Source organism: Macrotis lagotis, chromosome 3 (genome assembly GCF_037893015.1).
Source record: "Macrotis lagotis isolate mMagLag1 chromosome 3, bilby.v1.9.chrom.fasta, whole genome shotgun sequence".
Classification (NCBI taxonomy): Eukaryota; Metazoa; Chordata; class Mammalia; order Peramelemorphia; family Peramelidae; genus Macrotis; species Macrotis lagotis.
In genome coordinates this window covers 33,166,812-33,190,089 of record NC_133660.1, presented here as the reverse complement: position 1 = coordinate 33,190,089, position 23,278 = coordinate 33,166,812, and the positions used below count along the sequence as shown (strand labels likewise).

Here is a 23,278-nt window from a genome sequence, read left to right as displayed (position 1 = left end):
ACAAAGTAGTCAGTTTAGCCCGAAAGTTAAAAGAGAGAGAACTAAACTCTGCTAGCTCCCAACCCTTTGAATAGAGATGGTGAATTTCCTTCAGAGGTAACTCAGAAACACCAGTATTCATTTCTTTTGGGCTCTCTGGGCATAGAAATTCATAGGGCAGAGAAAGTAATGCTTTCTATACATTTTTGCCAAAGGGCTTAATCATGGTGCTCTTTGAAGCTAACCAGAATCAATTCCCAATGAGGGGAGAACCCTCAGGGATATTTCAATTAAAGACATCTCATTGAAGAGAGACCATAGGGTACAGGGGGTCAGTCAACAGGACCTGGAGGCAGGAAAAAAAATTCAAAGTCTTCCTCTGATACCCACTAACCACAAGTTCACTAACAGCTCTGAAACTCAAGGAGCTCCCTAGGAGTCAGTCAATAAAGGAGGTGTGTGCCTACCATGTTATGAATAGCCAAGATCTGCATTGGGCTGGTCATACTCACAAAAATCACAGATCCTTCAATACTGGTGTACATTTTGTTATACTGAGAAAACTACAAAGCTTTCCTAGTTTACAAATCTGATCTAGACAGGGTAGCAAATCAGGAAAAGGCTAAAAACTCTGAGTCACTATCACTCTACAAGAGTAAAAGAGTCAAAGGTACTCATGGTCTTTAATGTCATTTCTTCACCAAAATAGTAGATTACCCACAATTTCTGTGGTTTTCTGTTCTTTTAGACCCTTGTGTGAAAACAATACAAAACATTATGCCATAACATGAAACAGGACTTCTCCAGGTGCAGCAAAGTCAGGAGACTACAGTACAAGAGAAATGACAAATGCTTTAACTGCAGCAAGAGGAAGGAAGGCCATTTCCACCAAGGGACAAAATTTGCAAAGCCCAAAGAAGAAAGGTAGAAGGACACTAGGTATAAAATTATTTCATGGATTTAAAGTTATTGTTACATTACCTCTAAAAAGCTAAGAACATCCTCCCACAGGCCATCTCATTTATCTGCGAGATTTTTAAACTTGAGAAGGAGAACACCCAGGGTAAAAAGTGGAATCAAGATGTAAAAAGACCAGGAGTGGCTAGGGAGCGCAGTGGATAAAGCACCAGCCCTGGAGTCAGGAGTACCCGAGTTCAAATCCGGCCTCAGACACTTAATATTTACCTAGCTGTGTGGCCTTGGGCAAGCCACTTAACCCCATTGCCTTGCAAAACCTTAACAAAAAAAAAAAAAAAAAAAAAAAGATGTAAAAAGATCCTAACACACAGAACAACAAGATGAAGCTAACAAGGTGAGATGTAATCGAACCAGGTGAGGGCAGGGAAAGAGGGAGAGAATGTGAGGCAGGGCTAGAGAGCAGGTCAAGGGGTTTCAGTGAGCCTACTAGGAGGCCAAGGCACGCCGGGGCCACCAGTAGCCAAGACCATCTTAGGCTTGACTCCCATAATTACAAAGCCCACAGTGGGGGGGCTGGTGACCCTGCTCCAGGTCACACTGGGAATATAAAGGATGTTTTGAGAAAAGCATTTTAAACTAGACATTGACCACCAGAAACAGCTCCTGGAGAATAAGCAGGGCAACAGAGACCGGGGAATTGGGCACGTTTAGCTTAGAACAGACTTTTTTTAATAGCTCATTGTCACTCAATTTTTTTTTTTAATCTTCTACCAGAACCTAAAATACAATCCCAGAGGCAGCATTCCTTCTTCCAATATGGATTCTGTCTTACAAGAAGGCCTGAGAAAACTGGAAAGCAATCTGACAAAAATTAGTTTAGATCACCATCTGATACCCTGAATCACAAACACAGATGGATAATACAACCTAAATCTAAACGGTCACATCATTTAAAAAAATTGAACAAAGTCCATGCCGTCAAGGAGCTTACATTCTAAGTCTTGAGAGAGAAGCAACACACATCAAGAAGTTATGGTCAGAGAAGAGAATCTGGTTTACAAAACTGATGAAGGGAGCCACAGGATGGAAGGTTCCAGAAACAGAAAGGGAGGGAAAGGCAACGTGTATGCCCAATGGAAAAGTAGTTGGGGAGAAGATGGCCAGCTGAGACACAGTGGATTATGTGAGTGGATTATCCCAATCAGGACAGCTGGAACCCCTAGAAGAATATATTAAAAAAAAAAACAAAAAAAACCTCTGATCCTAGGAGCAGAAGGCGAGGAAGACACATCACAGGGATGTACTAAGAGCATTACTATTGTGTGTGATAAAAATACACTAAAGAAATTTTTCAGAGATTAGTCTGAGCAAAAGAAAGTTTTTATTTGCTTTTCTGGAGAGAAGGGCACACTCAGGATCAAAGAGCTGCCCCTAAAAGAGAATCAGGCAAGATTATATGGATCCTAATGCAGGTTCCCCCTCCCTAACCACCTTCTCCTTTAACCCACTGGCTGGGTCTCCAGAGGTACAATCTTATTCAAGGAAAATCTACCCCAGCAACAGGCACAGAGAAAAGAAATGTTTTCCTAATATTTTTCCCACCAGATGGTAACTTGGAACCTTCATCACTATCTTAATGAATTAATGTCTATGATTAGACTGTCCTCCCAGTTTGCAAAAATAGTCTTATCATAAAGCATGTGGTCCATAAGTTAACTTTTTAGAAGTAGTCTACTGTCTTCCTAGTTAGTAAAAAAAAAAATACCTTTATCAGACAGGTACCTTGCTTGGAATACAAGGTCTTCTAAAAATAGTCTAAGACTTAATAGTTTGTTCTTGTCTTAAAAGTTTCTTAACCCTGAGAGGTTTTTTTATATTTTATTTTAATATTCACTAAGAAGGTTTTATTGGGAATATTCCACTCACCATTATTCCCATTTTACAGAAAAGAAAACTGAGTCCCTAAGAGGTTTAATGATTTGACCATGAATATGTCTAAAATAGATTCTGAACCCAGGTCAGCCTGACACCAAATCCAACCCCCAAGCCAATATGCCATACTGACTTGTTAGTGCTGACCAAATGGTTCCATTTGGATTTAAATCTCTACATCTCTAGTTACTTAACTTGACATCACTACTGCTAAAGTGAATGGAAACAGATTATTTCTCTAAATTAACAAATTATATGCACCCTTTAAACAGTATAAGACTACCTAAAAAAGTGACAGTTATTAGGGAGGGATGTGGAGAGAGGTATTCCAATATTCTATTTCCTCTATTCCAACTCTGACAAAAGCTACATTTCACCAACTAATTTGACTTATTTCTTCTATCACCTAATAACAACATCCTTGTTTTCAGCAGGAAAAAAAAGCATTGAGTTGTTTTTTCCAAAAGGAAATGGAGAATGAAGAACAGGATCTGACATTTACATAGGTGACATTAAATCAATTGCCTTCAAAAAGAGAACATTTAAGGGTTTGAAGTAATTAGGCCATAACCACAATGTCTGCATCATTTACACATGAGTACATACAAAGAATGGTGCTCAGTCAATTCTAAGACAAATTCAAAATTAACATCCTTCTCTGAAGGACCAAGATTTTTTAATTTTCTCTACCTGTTACCCCTAGACGTATCCTGTATTGGAAAAACTGAGTTTATAATACAAATAGTTTTATATTTTCTCAAAAACATTTTCCCATAAGTCATAAGATTGGATAAATAAGATAAATATTTTAAATGTATTTACAGTAAATAAGAGCTTCAAAAATTTTATCAGTATAATTCAAGTTGCATCTGACATTTTAAAGAGTTCTAAGTTAAGCAACTTAAATTGAATATAGAACCTTAAGTGTTCAATAAACTCAAGAACACAAGCTACTTTTAGGACTTATAAATTAGAATTTCTAGAAAAACCAGAAAGCAGTTTGGCAGAAACTAGGCTTAGATAAACAACTTACAACACATTCAAATGGACATGGTTTAAATTTAGAATCCTTAAGAAAAAGGAGAAGGGGGGGATTTGATATTCCTTTACAAAACTTTGGTCAAGGGGATAATTTTTACCTAAGCAAGAGGCTATCATGAAAAGTAAAACAATTTCAATTACATAAAATTTTAAGGATTTTACACAAATAAAATTAATGTAACATATAAGGGAAACTATCAAGAGCGGAGCTGGAGAGAGAAAAAAGACATCAGATATATCTGAGAAATCCAACATCCCCTGTAATTTACCAAAATATGTGTTATAAATGATATCCCAAAACATAAAGGGTCAACTGATAGGAAAAGGTTTTAAAAGAACTGCTAACTAGTCCATAAGAAAAAAATACTCCATATTACTAATAAGAGAAAATTAAAAATCAGTTCTAAGGATTCATCACATGCCATCATAATGGCAAAAATTATAAAAGTATAAAAATAGTGCTGGAGGAAATATAGGAAGAAAGAAACCCTAGAAATTTTTGTTAGAGCTATGAAGTTGTCCAACTAGTCCAGAAAAGAATCCTACAACCAGGCACATTTATTTAAATGGTATTTTATTTTATTTTTTTCAATTACATGCAAAGATAGTTTTCAGAATTGATTTTTTTTTTCCTACTCCCTTCCTTTTCCCTCCTCCTCATGGCAGAGAGTAATCTCATAGAGGGTACATGCATACAATTGTGTTTAATATATTTCCATATTAGCCATGTTGTGAAAGAAGAATTAGAACTAAAGGAGAATAGACATGAGAAAGAAAGAAAATAACAAAACAAGTTTTAAAAAAGTGAACATAGTCTGCTTTGCTCTTCATTCAGACTCCACAGGTTTTCTTTGGATGTGGATGGCATTGTCTATAGAAGGTCTCTCAGGATTGTCCTTGATCTCTGAACTGCTTCGAGGAGCTGCAGCCAGAAAGGTTGATCAACTCAATGTTGCTCAACTCAATGTTGCTGTTAATGTTTACAATGTTCTCTTGGTTCTGCTCACTTCATGCACTATCAGTTCATGCAAGTCTTTCCAGGCTTTTCTAAAGTCTGGCTGCTCATGATTTCTTACTGAACAAGAGTACACCACATCCATATACCACAGCTTATTCAGCCATTTCCCAATTGATGGGCAACCCCTGAATTTTCTATTCTTTTACACAAAAAAAGAGCTGCTTTAAATATTTTTGTACATTGGCATATATTATTCTAAAAAGGTCAATAACAAAAAGGTTCTACATAAATCAAAACATTCACAGCAACATGTTTTATAGTAGCAAAAAAAAAAAAAAAAAACAGAGGAAATTTAAGATGACTGTCCGGAACATTACAGAATGAGACCAGCATGACCTAGAGAGTCCCCTAGAATCAGCTTCGGGCCTTGCAGTCTGCCCTCACAAAGACTGCAAAACCTTGAAGAGCCATCAGCAGGGATGAAACAGCTGCCTAAGGAGGCACCTTGTGCATGGAAATGACATCGTAACACAAAGGGGAAAACTCCTGTGTTTTTTTTGCCCTAAATAATGAAGAGCAACTTGAGCAGAACCAAGAAACACTGTGTCAGTGTGGCAGTCCTGCTTAAGAACTGGGCCAGGAGGCCTGACAGTTATAAACATAGAAGTTGACTCTCAAGGACATGTGGAGACAGGTGTCTGCTCCCAGGGAAAGGTGTCTTGTTTGTACAGCTTGAACACCAAAATCTTATTTCAAAAATCTGATACAAAATAATGAAGTACATAGAGCCAACACAGTCAGTCAGCAGTCAGTCAAAAAGCCTTTATTAAGCACCGACCAGGTGCTGGATACCATCTAAGGTATGAGGGACACAAAAAGAGACAGAAAGGGGTACAGAGGGGCCCTGCATCCAGCAGCTCATGAGCTAACAGAGGGTACAACATGTTAAGACTTTTTTCACCTTTCCTTTATTAAAAAAGAGTCAGATTCACCAGAAGTCTCTTCATTTACTTCCAACTAGCTGTTGACTGGCCACAATACACAATCCAACTCAAACTTCAGACCACCTTGAGGCTCCCCATGGGACAGGACAGGCTAAGGCCAAGGCCAAGGCCAAGAATTACATTCTAAACAGGCTTCAGCTAAGGCAGGACTGGAGCCTAAATGCACTCCTTTCAGAGTCCACAGACTTGTTTCTGCCTCAGTTTGGGGTCCAAGTCTAACCACAAAGACCCTGCTTTGCAGTTTTTTCCCCTGTCAGCAGCTACCCTTGCCCAATCTAAAAATCCCTTTTGAAAACAGTCTCTTCTAAGGCTTGGAAGTTTGAACTGGTGGCCTCCTTCAGGAGTAGATATCTCAGCACAATGCTTAGATGAAACAAATAAATCCATTTTGGCCCATTAGTCCATGTAATATTTAAGAGATGAAGAGAGAATTAGCTTTATTTGCCAAAAAAGAAAGAAGGGATTGCACAGATGAGGAGAGGCAGCAACATTCACCAAAGTAATAGCCATAAGGGGTTTCTTGTGGCTACAGCGGAAGTTAAAGGCAACAATACCAAGGACTCCTGAGAAGAAAAGGAGTGACCATAAAGCCCACATGCCTGGAATATATGAAGAGACTCAATACACTGCCATGAAACCATTTTCTTCTGAATTTCTATTACTGGACTCTTTAAAACACCTTTTGGGATCAGAAGTTCTTAACCTTGTGCCCAGGAGCTTCTTTTTAAAAATATTCTGATAATTACATTTCAAAATGAGTGTTTTTTATTTATTTTACTCTTCTGAGATAGGGTTCATAATCTTTACCAAGTCAATGGCCAGAGGGGTCCAGAATACTCCCCAATCTAGAGTATTGCTTCTTAAAGTGCCAGGACCCCAGTTCAAAATACTTTCCATTACAATATTAAAACGTTTTAATTTCTAAAACATTAACTACAAATACATTTAACCAATATAAGTACAAGATCTTACATTTAAGAATGTAAAGGTCCTGTGATGAAAAAATTTGAGTATAGCTAAATCTACAGAGAAACAAAAGTTTAAGAGGAAAGAGGAAAGTTAGCCAAGCTATCTATTCCTGATCTGCCCTCACCCCAACCCAATCCAGGCAAATTCTCCAGGTTCAAAAGACCTGCCAGCTTACCTCCCAGCTGATTCCATGGAAAGCATCACAAAAGGAATTGGAAAGAAAATTCAACCATTCCCTTTTATGACCCCTACAAAATGTTGTCCCAAAGGATCTTTCAGAGTCTGATGGGTGACTCTATTGTTACACTCCTTAAGCAGTTGAGGTGTAGTTATTCTCAGACACATCCCAGTTACTTTTGAGGCCATCCCAAGTTCTGCTTCTGGTCTTAGCAAATCATCAGGGCATTGATGAGGCTTTGCATTATTATCTACATAAAACAGCTGTGGTTCCCAATATTTACTAGTCGTGTGAGTATGACTGTGCTACTTAATCTCACTGAACCTCAGTTTCTTCATCTATAAACTAAAACTATGACTCACAGTATTACATGAGAAAAACCAATCTCACAGTGTCATGTAAAGGGCTTTTTCAACTTCAGAGCACTATATAATTATCTGCTATTATCAGAGGGAATATTTCCCACTCGACACTCAGGTCTGAGAGTACACATACTTGCATGCATACGCACACACACCACACATACCTCAGAGACACATAAAGACATACATGCACACATATGCCTCTGGTCAGACAAGTCATTCATAAAGATAACCCCAAACTAAAAACCGCTATTTCCTTAGCTCTATCTTTGATAATCTCAAACTAATGTTAAATTACCCTAGACATAAGCAAGCTCTCTCTCTGGAGAGCAGCATTTGAACACTCACAGACTGCCATGAAATTTTACTGCGCTCAATTAGACTCTTTGAAAGACAGCCATGACTTAATATAAAACATCAGGAAAATTGTGAAAGGTTCACAAGTACATTTACTAATCCCTCCCCATCCCAAAAAGAAAAAAAACTAAGGTAGTTTGATATTTATATGTTCTGTCTCTCTTGTACTTTATTTTCTTTTTTTTTTTTAGGGTGTTATTTTTTTTGCAAGGCAAATGGGGTTAAGTGGCTTGCCCAAGGCCACACAGCTAGGTAATTATTAAGTGCTTGAGGCCAGACTTGAACCCAGGTACTCCTGACTCCAAGGCCGGTGCTTTATCCACTGCTCCACCTAGCAGCCCGTGTACTTCACTTTCAAAGAAAGCAATTTAGTGCTGAAAAGAGCAGAAAAAGTAAATTCCATCAACTGATAAAGGATACAATATACTACCTCTTTCAGAGATAAACATTTTGACTTATGAAAGGAGTGGAAGAGAACTTTAGTTTGGATCAACAGTTAAAACAACTTTCAGGTGGAATTTGGGTCAGAAAACACATAAACTAAAAGTTTATAAAAAGTTCATCTTATATAGGAGATGCCCATTTGTATGTGACCACTTAAATGATTTAAAGGAGATAAAGAACTTTTTATTTATTAAAAACAGATAAAATGTTTTAAAAACAACTTTCAAGAACATAGAATGTATCCAAAGACCATTTAAAGGTTGGAGTTGTAGGGAATTATGATCCCTCAGCTAATTTACATCTAGATAGTTTGAAAAAAATTCAATACTGTTGTATTTACAATGTTTTTTTCAAGGTGATTAAGTTGAAAGAGCTTATAAATAAATGCTTCTTCAGTTAGTGAATAAAAAAGGATGTAGTAGTAGTAGTAGTAGTAGTAGTAGTATGACAGAGGGCCTCCAAACAAACAGTGGGCCCCAAAACAAGCTTCCTGGAGAACAGCTGTTCCAGAAGGGGCCAATGATAGGAAAATCTGGAATCCAGAGTTGTGAGTCACAGATGGCTGGAATCCATAGGTAGCCACACTTCTGTGTAACGTTGCCTGGTGTGACATCAGGGAGGCTTTTGAGAAGCATTTCTCCCCACCAACCTCAATCTATAGGCAGACCAGTAAAGCCAGGAACAGTACTTGAACAAGAAATGGCTAAGTTACCAAGACCCTATACTTATACAAATATATGTATATAAACTTTGCAACTATATTTGCAAACATAGAAAGCTAATCACATATAGAATATTCTCCACACAATTACATAAGGTACTTAGAAGGGAGTGGTCTATAAATCAACACTGGAGAAACCAAGCAGTTTCTAACAACTCCTGGAAGTTAAAATGGCAGTTGTAAAAAAAAAAAAAAAAAAAAGACAAGGTTAGTTTTTCAATTTAACTTAAAAAAAACGCAAATACTGACTCAAATTAAAAAAAAAAAACACTTAAAAGCCAAGAGTCACTCCAAAGAGGCATCTTGCAGGCAGATGCCCTTGCAAACCATCTGTGTTCAGTGTAAAAAGTAGCGACAGCTGACAAACTAACTCCTCTAAGCCTGACCATATCACACCATCCCAGCCCAATCTCCCTATTCAACACAAAAATAAAGATGAAAAATCTCTGATCTCAAGGAGTTTACTTTTAGGTGTTTTTCCTTTTTTTTTTTTTTTTTTAGGTTTTTGCAAGGCAATGATTTGCCCAAGGCCACACAGCCAGGTAATTATTAAATGTCTGAGGACAGATTTGAACCCAGGTACTCCTGACTCCAGGGCTGGTGCTTTATCCACTGTGCCACCTAGGTGCTCCTCAAGGAACTTACTTTTTAATCTGAGTATGAAATAACATCTCACATCTCCCCTAATCTATTTTTATAAATATATGCAAAACAAATACGAGGTCTACTTCAGATATCATTCACGCTGTGAAACCTTTTCTGATCCTCCAAGATAGACATGATCTTCCTTGAATGTCTCCTGGCACTTTGCCCCACTCATATATTTACCCTTTGTTTAGGGGGGAAAGGGAAGGGAGAGAAACCACACATCTCCCTTGTATCTAAGTTACAAACACTAAGGAGATTACTATAGTCTCTTTAAGTGCCAATTAAGCAGCAGATGAAATCATTTATTAACTAGCTGTGTGACCTTGGTCAAGTCACTTAACCCGTCTGACTGTGCCGTATCTAGGGTCATAACTGATCTATATCTCGCCACTGGACCCAGATAGCTCTGGAGAAGAAAATGAGGCACAGTCCCCCCTCACCCAAATCCAATTCACATGTATGTCATGGCATCACCTCCCTAATGTCATGGTCTTCTTTGAGAAAGAAGGACAAACATGGTCATCATCAAGATACAGATATCACTCCCATAGCTCTAAGAGCAAGGATGGACCACTAAAAGTGATAAGTGTCAGCACCCAACAGAGTAAAGGAACCAGTACAGTAGCCTGATGAGACACACTCTTGGGGGGGGGGGGCTGGCTTTTTTTTTCATATTTTTACCTCTGAGGATTTCTTTAATAAATTGTGGAGAGTCTCTGAAAAACTAATTTAAGGTAGAACCAAGAGGAAAGGAATGGAAGATCTTTGCTGCCGAAGATTTTCAACTTTAAGAGGATGTGAAAGAGATTTCACTTAATATCTTAAGACACATTAAATGGGAATGGGTATAAATTCAAGCTAATTACCTAAGAAATAAATTATCCAAACCTATTCCTAGTTTGTTTTAAGGCAAGGGATTAACAAATTAAATACATAGCATTAAATTGCAGACTGAGATTGAGTGACAATCCACAAGCGAGTGTAACACATCTGTTACATATAGGGTTAAATTCCCAGCTGGCACATGTGAAAGAAGGGGGGGAGATATGGCTACCTAGTTAAGCCTGTTACAGACTCACAAGTCTATCAAGGACAAATTGGGTTTAAACTCAAGAGGTGGTCAGCTATTGACTATCAATATGATCAACTCAACTTTCTCAGTCAATCAACAAGCATTTATGAAACTCCCAGTCAAGTGTCCACTTGGTGACCTCATAATTGCCATGGTTTTAATGACTGTCTCCAAGAAGATGACTCCCTGAGCTCTCCCCCAGGCCTCCCCCCTCCTGCGGCTACTGTTCTGATGTGGATGTCCCAAACACATCTCAACAAAAACTTCCTTCCTTTCTCTATCTTTCCAGTCCCCAAGTCTGGAACCCTGGTTCCACCCTTGCCTCTTCATTCTCAGATCTTCTCCCACTCACAAAGGTGGCTCCTATTTTGGACTCTTACCACCTCTTGTCTGGTTTACTATGATAGCTTCCTAAATGGTCTCTCCAACCCATCTTCCACAGGGCTGTCAAAGCAAACAGACTCCTCACTCCCTGGCTCACTATTGCTTCTAGAATTCAACAGCTCTTACAGTCCCTTTGTAGGCTGGCCCTGATCCCACCCTAGCACACACTACTCCTCTCCCCTCACCTGGTGGTCTGTCCAGACCAGTTTCTCTCACAACTACCCAGCACTCCATTTCCTCTTATGGAATTCCTGGTTCCCTCTCACACTCCACTCAGATGACACATTCTGCCCAGGGCCCTGTCTCTGCCAACATCCCCTTTTTCACTACACAATTTCTAAAGACTTCACTTACAAGGTCACCTTATGTGTGTTTTGGAAAGACTGACACACAGACAAGCTGGTTGTTTCTGCAAATAGAATGGAAGCTCCCTGTAAGTACGGGGTCTTGGTATCCCTAATACATGGATACCTCCTGGTAATGCTTAGGTCACAAAAGGGAAATTTGCAGGGAAGACTCACTAAATAATGTGGCAGTTCTGTGTACAGATAACCACTGCTGAGAGTGTAAAGAGGGGAAAAAGGTTTCCAAGTTCCATAAAAATCACCTTTTGGTTTGGGCCTTTATTCACAATTCTCAACATGGCGGGGGGGGGGGTGGCTAGGTGGCATAGTAGATAAAGCACCAGCCTTGGAGTCAGGAGTACCTGAGTTCAAATCCAGTCTCAGACATTTAATAATTACCTAGCTGTGTGGCCTTGGGCAAGCCAATTAACCCCATTTGCCTTGCAAAAAAAAAAAAACATGGCAGGAGAGAAAGCCAACAAGCCAGTGCCAAGGCTGTCCAAACATCTCAGATGAGGGCAGCTTATGAGCCCATCATTGCCCTCTAGTCTCAGCACACCCCATATCTCCCAGGTCACCCTTGGCTCCGATTTCCTCATAGCTGCTGGCTCCTTCTGTTCTCACAATATTATCAGTTCCAAAGATTTCCTACTTCAGTCGCAATAGGTCCAGTTCAGAAACTGGAGAAAAAGAGAAGGTAGCCCTCTTGTTGTTCCACTAACCCAACAATAGCGTATCAGTCTTCCAACTTTACCTTCCATCAGCCTCCTCAAACTTTCACGCCCCGGCTGTTCTTGCCCTCACCAAGACGCATAGACATAGACACACACACACACGCGTGCGCACGCAGATGCGCACAGCCTTGGGTGACAATCTCAGTTGTCCCCTCTGTAATGATGTATGAATCCACTATATTTCTACAGGGGAGGGTGGTCTTAGTCACCCCTAAATGGAAGTCCCATGAACCCTTGGTTTCCTAACAATGCCCCACTCAGCCAGGTATAGGTGAAGGAACCCCTTGAGTTTTATGCTCTCCCTATCCTCTCTCTTGACAAACACAAGAGCAGTTTCTGCTTGGTCTTATATCAGATTTTCTTCTTGTGGCATAAACAACAAATCTTTCCCAAGTCCAGTTTTCTGCCACCACCCCTTCTTTACAGAATATTTTAGGGCCTTATCAAGTTTCTGCAGAGACTTATGAGACCTGCCTAGTATAGCTCAACAAAGAAGGTTTTTCTAAAATCCCGCATCTGCCATGGCAATGTTCAGCATTTCTCCTGCTCTTTGCTTTCCAAGGATACAACAATCACGCAGCCCCAGGTCTGAAAAGACTGACACGCTCCCTTGAATCTCATCTCCCTGAGCTCCAAGGGTCCACTCTCTGCAACAGAGTGCCACCCTGGGCCTCCTCATAATCTTCTCTACAAGTTACAAATCAGCTCCTTCTAAAAGGTCTTCCTTCCTCCTTAGGCCCTCATATTCACAGGGATACTTGTCAGGCAGCAGGGCACTTTAAAGAATTAAAAAAGGAGGTTTATTAGGGAAGAACTTCCTTCTGTGACTCCCTATAAATAACACTGTCAGAGACTTTTGCCCACTTTCTCAGGAGTTTACATTTCAACACAAATGAATGAACATGCACTGAAACTTTTGGGACCCCCTGTTATGATACACTCTCAGGGGTCAGACTGTATTCTTATTCAATTAGCAAGCAATTATTAAGGACCTACTATGTGCCAGACTGAAGAAATAAAACCACTTTGGCCCTCAAGAAACACTGTTGGGGGGGGGGAGTGGGAGGAATCAGAGGTAACACAACCCAAAGTGAACACATGGAAGTGTATACAAACATGTACCAGTAAGTGCAAGGTGATGGGAGTGGGTGAAAGGATTCCTCAGGAGAAGAAGGCAGTGTCTGAGGAGCACCAGAGTCAGAGTGAAGGAATGTCACAGAGAAAAGTCCAGAGGGGATCTCAGGGCCACAAGGGAGGAGCACCTATGGTGCAGAAGAGCACCTGATCAGGACTAAATGAAAACCTAAATGAAGCCTCTCCCTTCTGTCCAGGTCTTACGCCAGAAGTGCTCCATTTAAGAAGTGTTCGTTTCTTCTTCCAATCCTCCCCACCCCACCTCTCTTAATCAAGTCCCAAGGAGGATGGAAGGAGCACAGGCCCAAGAGAGAGCCCCATCCTCCAAAGCCTGGTTAGCAGTGTGACCCAAGGCAAGTCACTGGGAGCAAAACAGGGCCAAGATCATGAAGAGGATGTCCAAGGCACTAACAACACCCCTGAGGGGTCTCTGTGGTTGTCTTAACACTAGATCATAAAGATCAAACAAAAGCAATTATTTGGGATTGGTTTTTGTCTACTTCCTTTTATGTGGCTATGAAGATGAATGCCAAATAAAACTGGAGCTGACTGACCCCAATGGACCCAGGACTAATCCTGTGTTTTAGAAATCATGTCCCATAATGCTATTCCTGTTTCTGAGGCCAGGACTGGATCCCTGGCAATTTAAGGACTAAGGTGGAGCAGAAAGACCCTCTTGACTCCTAGTTCAGAGAAGAGAATTCTATTCCCAGCTACCTATGTGACCTTGGGCAAGTCATGACCTTTTTCCCCCCAAGGTCTATTTGTTTAGCTATAAAAGTCGGAGATCTAAGTCCTCTCCTACTAGTGGAGTGTTCATCACTTGGGGAATAACTAAATAAATGACTAAAACTACTAAATAAAATGTCTGTAATGAAATGGTATTATGAGAAGTGAGGAAAGATGATTTCAGAACACCCTGGAAAGCAGGAACTGATTCAAAGTGAAAGGAACAAATCCCAGGGAATAATTTACCCAATGGCATCACTGTCAAGAAAAACCACTTCAAAAGACTTGAGACCAGCAAAGACCAACCCCATCCCGAGGGTCCCTCTGGAGATACACAGTTCTGGGGACTTGATTCTGCTTATTTGTTCCCAGGTGTTTTCTTTCTATTTTTAGTTGGAGACAAAAAGATGGCAATGGTGATGCTAAAAAAAAAAAAGAAAAACCAAAGGAGGATCACTGAAATGTTTTTAGAGGCAAATCAGAAGGAAGGAGACACTAGCAGGGAAGTTTCAAAGTCGCACATGGGCATTCTCTCACAGAAACACTTCTCTTTTTGTGTTCTACTTTGTTCATGGAATTGAACATTTTGGGGAATGTTTGTAAGAATGGGGGGATTTTTTTCTCCAAAGACTCTCTTACCTCCATAATGACGTGAATAAAGGAGCCACGTTAAAATGAGACTCAAGTAGGAGCGCCTAGGTGGAGCAGTGGATAGAGCACTGGCCCTGGAGTGGGGAGTACCTGGGTTCAAATCCGGTCTCAGACACTTAATAATGACCTAGCTGTGTGGCCTTGGGCAAGCCACTTAACCCCACTGCCTTGCAAGAAAAAAAAAACTAAAACTAAAATAAGAGACTCAACTGGCTTCTAGGCTTTCAGGGCCCAGACAAAATGCCACCTTCTCATACCTTCCCCAATTTGCCACATCTACAGCTCATTTATACAAACCTGTCTGAACCCCCCTGAGAGCAGGGACTATCTTCCTAAACTCAACCCCTAATCAATGCTTGCTGACTTGAAACAGCTATGGGGAAAAGTAGTAAGATCATCTTCACTGTTATTTTCTGTCAACAGGCCGTGCTGCTTCAGCCCAACTGGGCTTTTTCCTGGGCAGAGCCTAGTAATAACTCATAATGGCTGTGGTCATATCAGCCGCCTGGCTTGCCCAGCTTTGGAGCCTCCTCCTTCCAAATGCAACCAGCGCTCCAAATTGGTGCTTAAGTAAGCTGCTTCTCAGACTGGTACGTCCAAACCCCATTCACACACTAATGTGAGGTGAGGTAGCCCAGAAGAGCACAAAGGGTGGAGACCCCTCCTCCAAGCAAAGAGGCATGGCTCTGTTGATCACAACTTGAGTCAGAAAACTTTTTTAAAAGATCTCAAGATCCAAAACGCTATTCTGTGATTTAGGATTAAGAATCCTAAGTGGTTTAATAAGCTCAAGAATTAAAGACACCAAACACATTTTCACATAATAAGGCATGCTGAGAAGATGGTGTGGATTTAATATTAAAAGGAACCTTAAAGGTTATTGTGTTCAACACCCCTCTTTTGACAGTGGAATAAAGAAACTAAGAAAACCCAGAGAAGCTAAGTGAAGTTTGAGCTCATCAGAAATGTTGATCCCATTTATGTCTGTTCAAAATACTAGGTAATAAGGGGTGGCTAGGTGTCAGTGGATAGAGCACTGGCCCTGGAGTCAAGAGGACCCGAGTTCAAAACCGACCTCAGACACTTAATACCTAGCTGTGTGGCCTTGGGCAAGTCACTTAACCCCATTTGCCTTGCAAAAACTAAAAAAAAAAAATTAGGTAATAGCAAGGGTTCAGACTTAATTTTTTACCTTTGCTCTCCAAAATCATTCCCTAGACAGAAACTCTGTAGGTTAAAAAGAGAAATGAAACTATCTTAGAGTTATGAGATGCTAATTTACTGAAAGCTGGGAAAAGAGACTGAAATGGAAACTTGGCTTCTCAGCTACTCCCCCCAAGCCTTCTCTGGGCACTTAAGAAGAGAATGGGGCTCAACCTTTGGCTAGGGAGTAGCACTTTGCAACCACAAATTAAACATGGGCAAATGATCATTGTTTCCTGGAAGCAACTGTTTTGAAACTGGGACCCTGAAATCTTTTCTAATGGGCCTTGTCTGAATCCCAAAAGAGGTGTTTTGTTTGTTGTTTAAGAGTGGCTAGGTGGTGCCCTGGAGTCAGGAGGACCTGGGTTCAAATCCGGTCTCAGACACTTCATAATGACCGAGCTGTGTGGCCCTGGGCAAGCCGCTGAACCCCACTGCCTTACAAACAACCAAAACAAGAAATTCTAGTGCAGCAAAAACAAAGTTAAGCGGGGGTCAGCAGCAACGGGCACGCGGGAAGGGCCGCGCCTGGGGGCAGGGTCTGCACCCCGTCTCCCCACGGGGCGGGGCCCGCCTGGATCCGCAGCTGGTACGGGGCTCCGCGAGGAGGGCTGCGTCTTCCCGGCCCCCTGCGCACTCACACGCGCGCACCTGCAGGGGCCGGGTCTGCCCGGGCGGGCCCCGATGCCCACGCGTGGCCCCCACAGACCCCCGCGGGGGGGCCGGTGCGGGCGGGGCCCCGGGCGCCGGAGCGGCCGCGGCGGGGCCCCGGGACAAAGGGGCCGCGGCGGGGCGGGGCGGGGCGGGCGGGGCGGCGGCCGCTACTCACAACAAGAAGCTCATGTCGGCCGCGGCGCGGGCGCGGGGCTGCCGGCGGCGGAGCGGGGCGGGGCGGCCGGGCCGTGGCTCGGCTCCTTCCCGGGGCGGGAGCGGCCGGAGGACAGCGAGGACGGGGAGCAGGAGGGGCCGTGGGCTCCGAGCGCCGCCGCCGCCGCAGCCGCCTCCCGTCCTTCCCGGCTTCCTTCCCGGCCGCCGCTGCCCGGTCCCGCCTCCGGGAAGCTCTCGCGAGAGCCGCGGGAGGCCCCGCCCCTCGTCGCCCCGAAGGGCGTGGTGAGAGGCGGACCCCGCGCCGAGGCCGGGGGAGGGGCGGGGCTAGAGCGGGGTGCCCCGCCCCTCCGTCCCATTGGACAGCGAAGGGGAGGGGCGGGGCCGGACGAGCCTCGAGTTCGAGGTATTTACATCTCGGAAAGTCCGCAAACGCTACCAGCCAATCAGCGCCCGGCTGGCTTGGTTCCTCCACCCAGGGACGGAGCCGGGGCCCTGGGGGTGCCGAGGCGGGCCGGGCCGGGCCGGGCCGGGGAGGGCCGACTTTTGGACAACTTTTTTCATTTGGATCCCTTTTTTTGGGGGGAGGGCTACGTTTTCTTTCCCAACGACTTATGGAAATATGCCGCGTGGCTGCCTATTTATAACCGCTATTAGAACGTATACTTCCTCGGTGGGGGAGGGAAGAAGGGGAACTCAGTCTTAAAAACAAACATTAAAAATCATTTTTACATATAACTGGGGGAAAATAAATACAATTTTTAAAATAACCAAAAAAGGAGGATTTTTTTTTAAAATGGTGCTGTTCTTATCCCCATTTTACAGCTGAGGAAACAGGCAGGAAGCAGCTCCATGACTTGCCCAGGGTCACACCACTAGTGAGAATGAATTTGAACTCAACTCTCTGTGCTCCTTCCACTATACCTCAGGGGTTAAGTGACTTGCCCAAGGCCACACAACTAGGTCATTATGAAGCGTCTGAGGCCAGATTCCTCAACAGGAACTTGTCCTTTTTTTATATGTTCAACTTGATTATATCAACAAAAACAAAGAGAAGTGAATCTTACACCAGACTTTTCACCCTTCAACAGGCAGAACCAAAGGAATTGAGGAACCACAAAGAAACAAGATGTATTTGTTCTTGGGGTTCAGCCTGCCCGGTTTGACTCTGCCTTCTGTCTCCCCCCTTCTTTAAATACAGCAGATTGATGGGCAGCTCCAACATTTAATCGTATTTATATAATGTTGTAGGGTTTGCAAAGCACTTTACACATCTCATTTAACTACAAGCATTTGAGAAGGCCTCACTAGGCTCCAGAACCTTTACAAAGCTCAGAACAACCAGAGGAAAGACACACCGATCAAGGTTATTCTTTGCATCTCTAGTACTTAGCATGGTGCTTAGTACACAGCAAGCACTTAATAAATGCTTCCTGTCTGAATTGGATGGAGAGGACAATGTGTAAACTAGATGGGAGGCAATGTCATGAAAACCTAGAGAGGAAAAAGTAGGGATAGGAGAGAACATTGGCTTGCCCTCTGGAATACCTAAGTTTGAATACCTGACCTCAAAAAGCTGTGTGATGGGGACAAGTCAATCACTGACTTTTTTTGAGCCTCACTGTCCAAATCAGGAAAATGGAAATAATAGTATTTTACAGAATTAAGGTCAGGGTGTAAGGATCAAGTGAGCTAATCAATGTTTGTAGTAAAGTGCTTTGCTAACCTTATATAAATGTCATTCAAATACTCCCAATTTTATGAGTTACAAAATGAGACAACAGTGTCTCCAAAAGGCCCCCAAGGTTTGGGAAAGAAAAATGAATGGGAAGGAGGAAAAAAAAAATCAAGCCATGGGCAAGATTCCTGTGGTGCTCAGCACAATAAAAAACTGTTCATAACCTTGGATACCTAAATGTTTCTAAAGCTAAGATACTTGCATTCTCCCCCTCCTCCCTCCCCCATTTCTATTACTTTTATTTTTATTTCACCTTTGTTTCCATATATGTCCCTCCCATCTCCTCTACCTGGCATGCTCTGTAAAAATGAAGAAAAAAGTAAACAAAGAAAAAACATGTTTCCAAGCCAACATATCAAACTATCTCTGATGACGTATACAGGATTCCACACCCACCCTCTGAAGGAAGGGAGATAGATACATTTTCTCAGCTCTTTTCTGGGGTCAAGCTTGGGCATCGTCTCAATTACACTGCTCAGTCTGGGGTTTTCTCTCTTTCCGTTGGAGTAGTCATTGTGACTATTTTTTCTTGGTCCAGCTCCCTTCTGTCTGCACTGGTTCAACTGTCTTCCCATGCTTTTGAGTTCTGCCCCCATCGCCTTTGATAACACCAACACCCATTACTGACCAATTACTATCATTAGGCAGGTGAAGGCCAAGTGCAATAACAGAATCCCCTAGACCACTATCCTTGATTTCACCTCAGCCCCTCCAATCTTAGTCCAGAAGTGCAGATCCACTGGAGAATGGGCCAGCATTACCCAAGAACCGCCTCCTTTGGTACAGGCAAGCCAGCCCAGCTAAAGCAGCCAGGTATCCCAAGAGGAGAGGGTCGCTCAACACAATATTTCTCTTCATTTAAGTTAGGTTTTCCAGACATCCAAACAAGTTTATCTTACCTGCCTGCACTCCATTCTGAATCATGTCTGTCCTCTGCAAATAACTGTAGTCTCAAAATCCAAATTCCATTCTTAGACAACTGATTATTTAACAAACCATTCTCTTTTTTGAATCCTTTGTCTTTAGCTGACACCAGTGGGGAAAACACCTGTACCTCTTTGGTCTTTACTCTCTCGCCCAAGATTTTATCCTTGTCAGCAGTATATTTGGGGCACTTTCTAGCAATATCGTTCATGCCCCTATAAAGGGATTTATTTTGATAAGTGTTGAAAGGACCTCTATTAAGACTTCCATACATGTCCTGGGAAGATAAACAAACTTCTCAATGTTAGCAGGTGAGCAAACATCAGTCTTGTCAATGCCCACTACCTTTGCTTCTTTCTCTGAACCTTCCTGGGTGCTCTCTTACCTCAGTTCGTGTGCTGTTCTCATTTCAACCTTTGGAGGACAAGCAGCTGCTTCTCCCTATGAAGATCCAACTCCTTCCCCTTCAGGAAGATCTTCAGATTTATTTTTAAGCCCTTACAATCTACAGTGGCCTCTTTTTTCCCCTCCTCCTTTCTAACCTCCTACACCTGGAGCACAGCAATCACTTAGCTTTTTTTTAAATTTTATTTTATTTAAGGCAATGGGATTAAGTGATTTGCACGAGGTCACACAGTTGGGCAATTATTAAGTGTCTGAAGCCAAGTTCCGATCCTCCTGACTCCAGGGCTGGTGCTCTATCCACTACACCACCTAGCTGCCCAATCACTTAGCTTTAAAAGAAATACAAACTTCTTCCAAATCTGTCCCCTTCTGAATGTTTTTTAGCCTTGTAAGTGTTTATAATTCACCCCTAAAGATGTCATTGAGACTTTGATAGACTCTAATCAATTCTTAGTTAACTGACCACCTCATCTAACTTCATTGACTTAAACTCCCAGACCCTCAAATCCCACTATAACCTGTTTCACCAGCTTGCTCACTCACCCACACTCTGCCAATTTACGGCATTTACCAATTTATCCATTTGCCTTTTTTTTTTTATTAATCTTGCCATGTCCCTTCTGCAGGGACATGCTTCTTAATCTTGCTCCTTCTTTAATTTTAATCTCACAGAAACTGAAAGAGTATATAGACCTGGAAATTATCTTTCAAATTTTCCCCAATTTGTCCTCAAATTTTCCTTCCCAAATTCAACTCTTTTCACAAGTACAAATCCCTCCCAATCAGCTAGACAATTTCCTTCATCTTTTTAAAACACAAAACCTACTCTCTTCCTCCCATAAGCCTTCTCCTACAGGGAGCAAAATGGAAATGAAACAAAAAATTCTTGGAAATTATTTCTCAAATGACTTCTGAACAGAAAAATCTATAGTTCTGATTTCTCTGACTCATTGCTCTTCTCTTAGTGCAAAACTCCAGGAAATCCTCTAAAATAAAGTTTAGGAATATCTTACTAGAATTTTCTAAATGTGGATAAACAAAGTCCTTTCCTGCATATGGGTATCAAGCATGGGACAACCTTTTACTTCCTCCACCTTAGAATATGTGTAAGATACAAAGAACTCACCAGAACGCATGAACAGATTCAGCAACTTAAATTTAAATAACATAAATTTAAATTCTTTAGGCTTTTCCTTCCATGGAGGGGAAAAACAATTTATGGAACTGCTGAACAAAAATGGCCCCTTTTTTCCCAAACCTGCACCTTCTGAGCAATTCATAGGGCAAGACTCTGAAAAGCCCACTATTAAGGAAATCTCCCTCTGAGAGGCCAATGTCCAAATCTTAAATTCAGGAGTCTAGATCTCTTGGAAGACCTAGAGCCCTGGAGCTCTTAACCTCACAATGAGATAATCTCTGAGGACAGAAACATTCATTTTCCTAATTTCTGTCCCTGTCCTCTGCTCAGAAGAGAAAGCAAGAATAGAAGACATTTAGGATCTAGAGGTACAGAAACTCCTTGCTTTGTCTCACCTGATCAGAATTGTTTCTCTGAAAGATTTTCATTTTCAGCTCCTTAATTCCTGCCCCCATCCTGCCAAATAATATATCTGAAAGCCCATGGAAGAGAACAGATGGGGAAAGGATGAAGAAAGAGATTTACTCCAATGTCTGCACTTCAGTCTGCAAATCAAGAACTCACCCCAATTCTGGGATCCAATAAGAGAAGTCCCTATGTCCTCTCAATAAGAGACAAGGACATGTGTCTACCTCTGGAAGGGTGCCCAACTCACAAATGTACACACCTTATAATTGCATCAAGTTCATTGAGGGGCTCATTAATAAGGGACTTACCTGATAATCCCCTGATTACTCCTATAGTACCCAATCCAATGTGCTATGTGGTTGGGACAGAACTCAGATAGGCATGGCAGAAGCCATAGGCCATTAATGGCAAGGAAAAAAACTATGGAAACAGAAAATTGAGAAAAAATGGCAGGTCATCTAGTTTAACTGAAGTTTGTAATGGGGGCTGGCTATGAGATAATGTTAGAAGGAAGATGGTCCAGGTTATACAGCTTCATTATTTCCCTACCTTTGCATATCCCAAATGCTCTTTCGGCTCATTTTTGTCCTTGAGATTCTCTGGCTTCCTTCAAGACTCAACTCATAGCCCACCTTCTGGAGGAGGCTCCCCCTGATCCCTTCCAACTTCCAGTGTCCTATGTCCCTTTGGCAGTTGTGAAGCCTATAGGCTCTTTCTCAGAATAATGGTTCTAAATGCATAAAATAAAATGTATTTATCCAAAAAGATCAATCATATTAAAAAATAATTATCAAAATATTTTAAAAACAAAGCAACAGACCCTATTCTAAGGACCCCTGTTCTAGTGTTTCCCTTTCTGAGATCACCTTCTTGTAGATGCCCCCCCATTTATTTACACATTGTCATCCATGTGATATCATAAGCTCCTTGAGAGCAGGAATTGTGGTTTTTCCTCCTTTTTTCCCCTCTTAATCCTTAACACAGGCCCGTCACCTGTAAACATGTATGAAAGGCATTTTGTTGTTGTTGGTTTTTAAACTAGCTTGTTGACATATTAGTCCAACACTCTTCCCTGACCCAGATTGCTATCTTGACACAGGTGGAGGCAAGGGGAGCTGTGGCCAACTGTCAAGACCATGTACTTTTGCCGAATTGTTTAGCCAACTTCCTTTTGTTAAAGGTTTAATGATCTACTCGTGTCTCATTTCATACCAATCCTGAGCCTGGTTGGATGGAGTCAGACCCAGCCATTCACCACCAGAGAACTTGGGAGGTTGAAGAACCAGTTTCAGTAACAACCCTGTGAGTCACTAGAACAAAAGCTTGGAGATCTCCCAGAAAGCTTACTTTGCCAAACAAGTTAAATCAGTTAGAGGACCCAGACTCGTCTCTTTTGTTCCTTTTTTCAGTATATAAGATAAGGAGTTGTTCATACCTGGCCCAATTATTATGATTTCTCTTTTCAGCCAGTTTTCAGATGGGGATCTCTAAGGGAAGGAGGGAAATTCCTCAAAGTGATGGGATTGCCAGACCGGTTTTACTCCACCCACATACCCTAGCTTCTCAGACTCTATGACCAGCTGGCTTCAGAAGCAGTTAGATTACACTTGCTAGGTGGAGTCCCACTAGGATGGTCAGGGGTTAGCCACAGGCTCCCCCACCTCACAGGCGTGGGCAGACCAACTGGTGAAATTTGAGCTGGAATGAGACAGCAGCTGCAGTGGCTCCCATTATCATACTCAGTAGGCAATGAGTGAAGGCATCCTCTCTCATCAGGAGGATCTCTGGGCATGGCTCCTGAAACATAAGGTAGATAAGGAGACTGATGACCAACCTACAGGAGTGCAAATAAAATTGTTCCACATCATCCAGGATCAAGGTCATGTATAGACTCCAAGCAAAAGGCCTCCTTCCTCTAAAGCCCTAGCTCTACTCAGTGTTCCAAAGTTATGTGAATCTTGTAGCTAACCCCAAGGAACTTCTGGCTTGACTCTCCCTAGGCAGAAGTTGTACCCCTGTGGTTCAGGCCATTCAAACTGGGGGGCAGGGGAGATGAAGATATGAGGTCATATATCCTG

The 23,278-nt window shown here is 42.1% G+C and overlaps 1 protein-coding gene across 1 annotated transcript in view; it reads right to left on the bottom strand.

The window, feature by feature from the left end:
• MOB1B (MOB kinase activator 1B) overlaps positions 1 to 7,980 on the bottom strand; it is a 53,586-nt gene extending 45,606 nt beyond the window's left edge. Inside the window, exon 1 of the mRNA XM_074228418.1 lies at positions 6,977 to 7,980. Within this exon, the coding sequence (XP_074084519.1) occupies positions 6,977 to 7,002 (26 nt within the window). The 5' untranslated portion in view covers positions 7,003 to 7,980. The remainder of the gene's footprint in view (positions 1 to 6,976) is intronic.
• Positions 7,981 to 23,278: the final 15,298 nt, after the last annotated feature.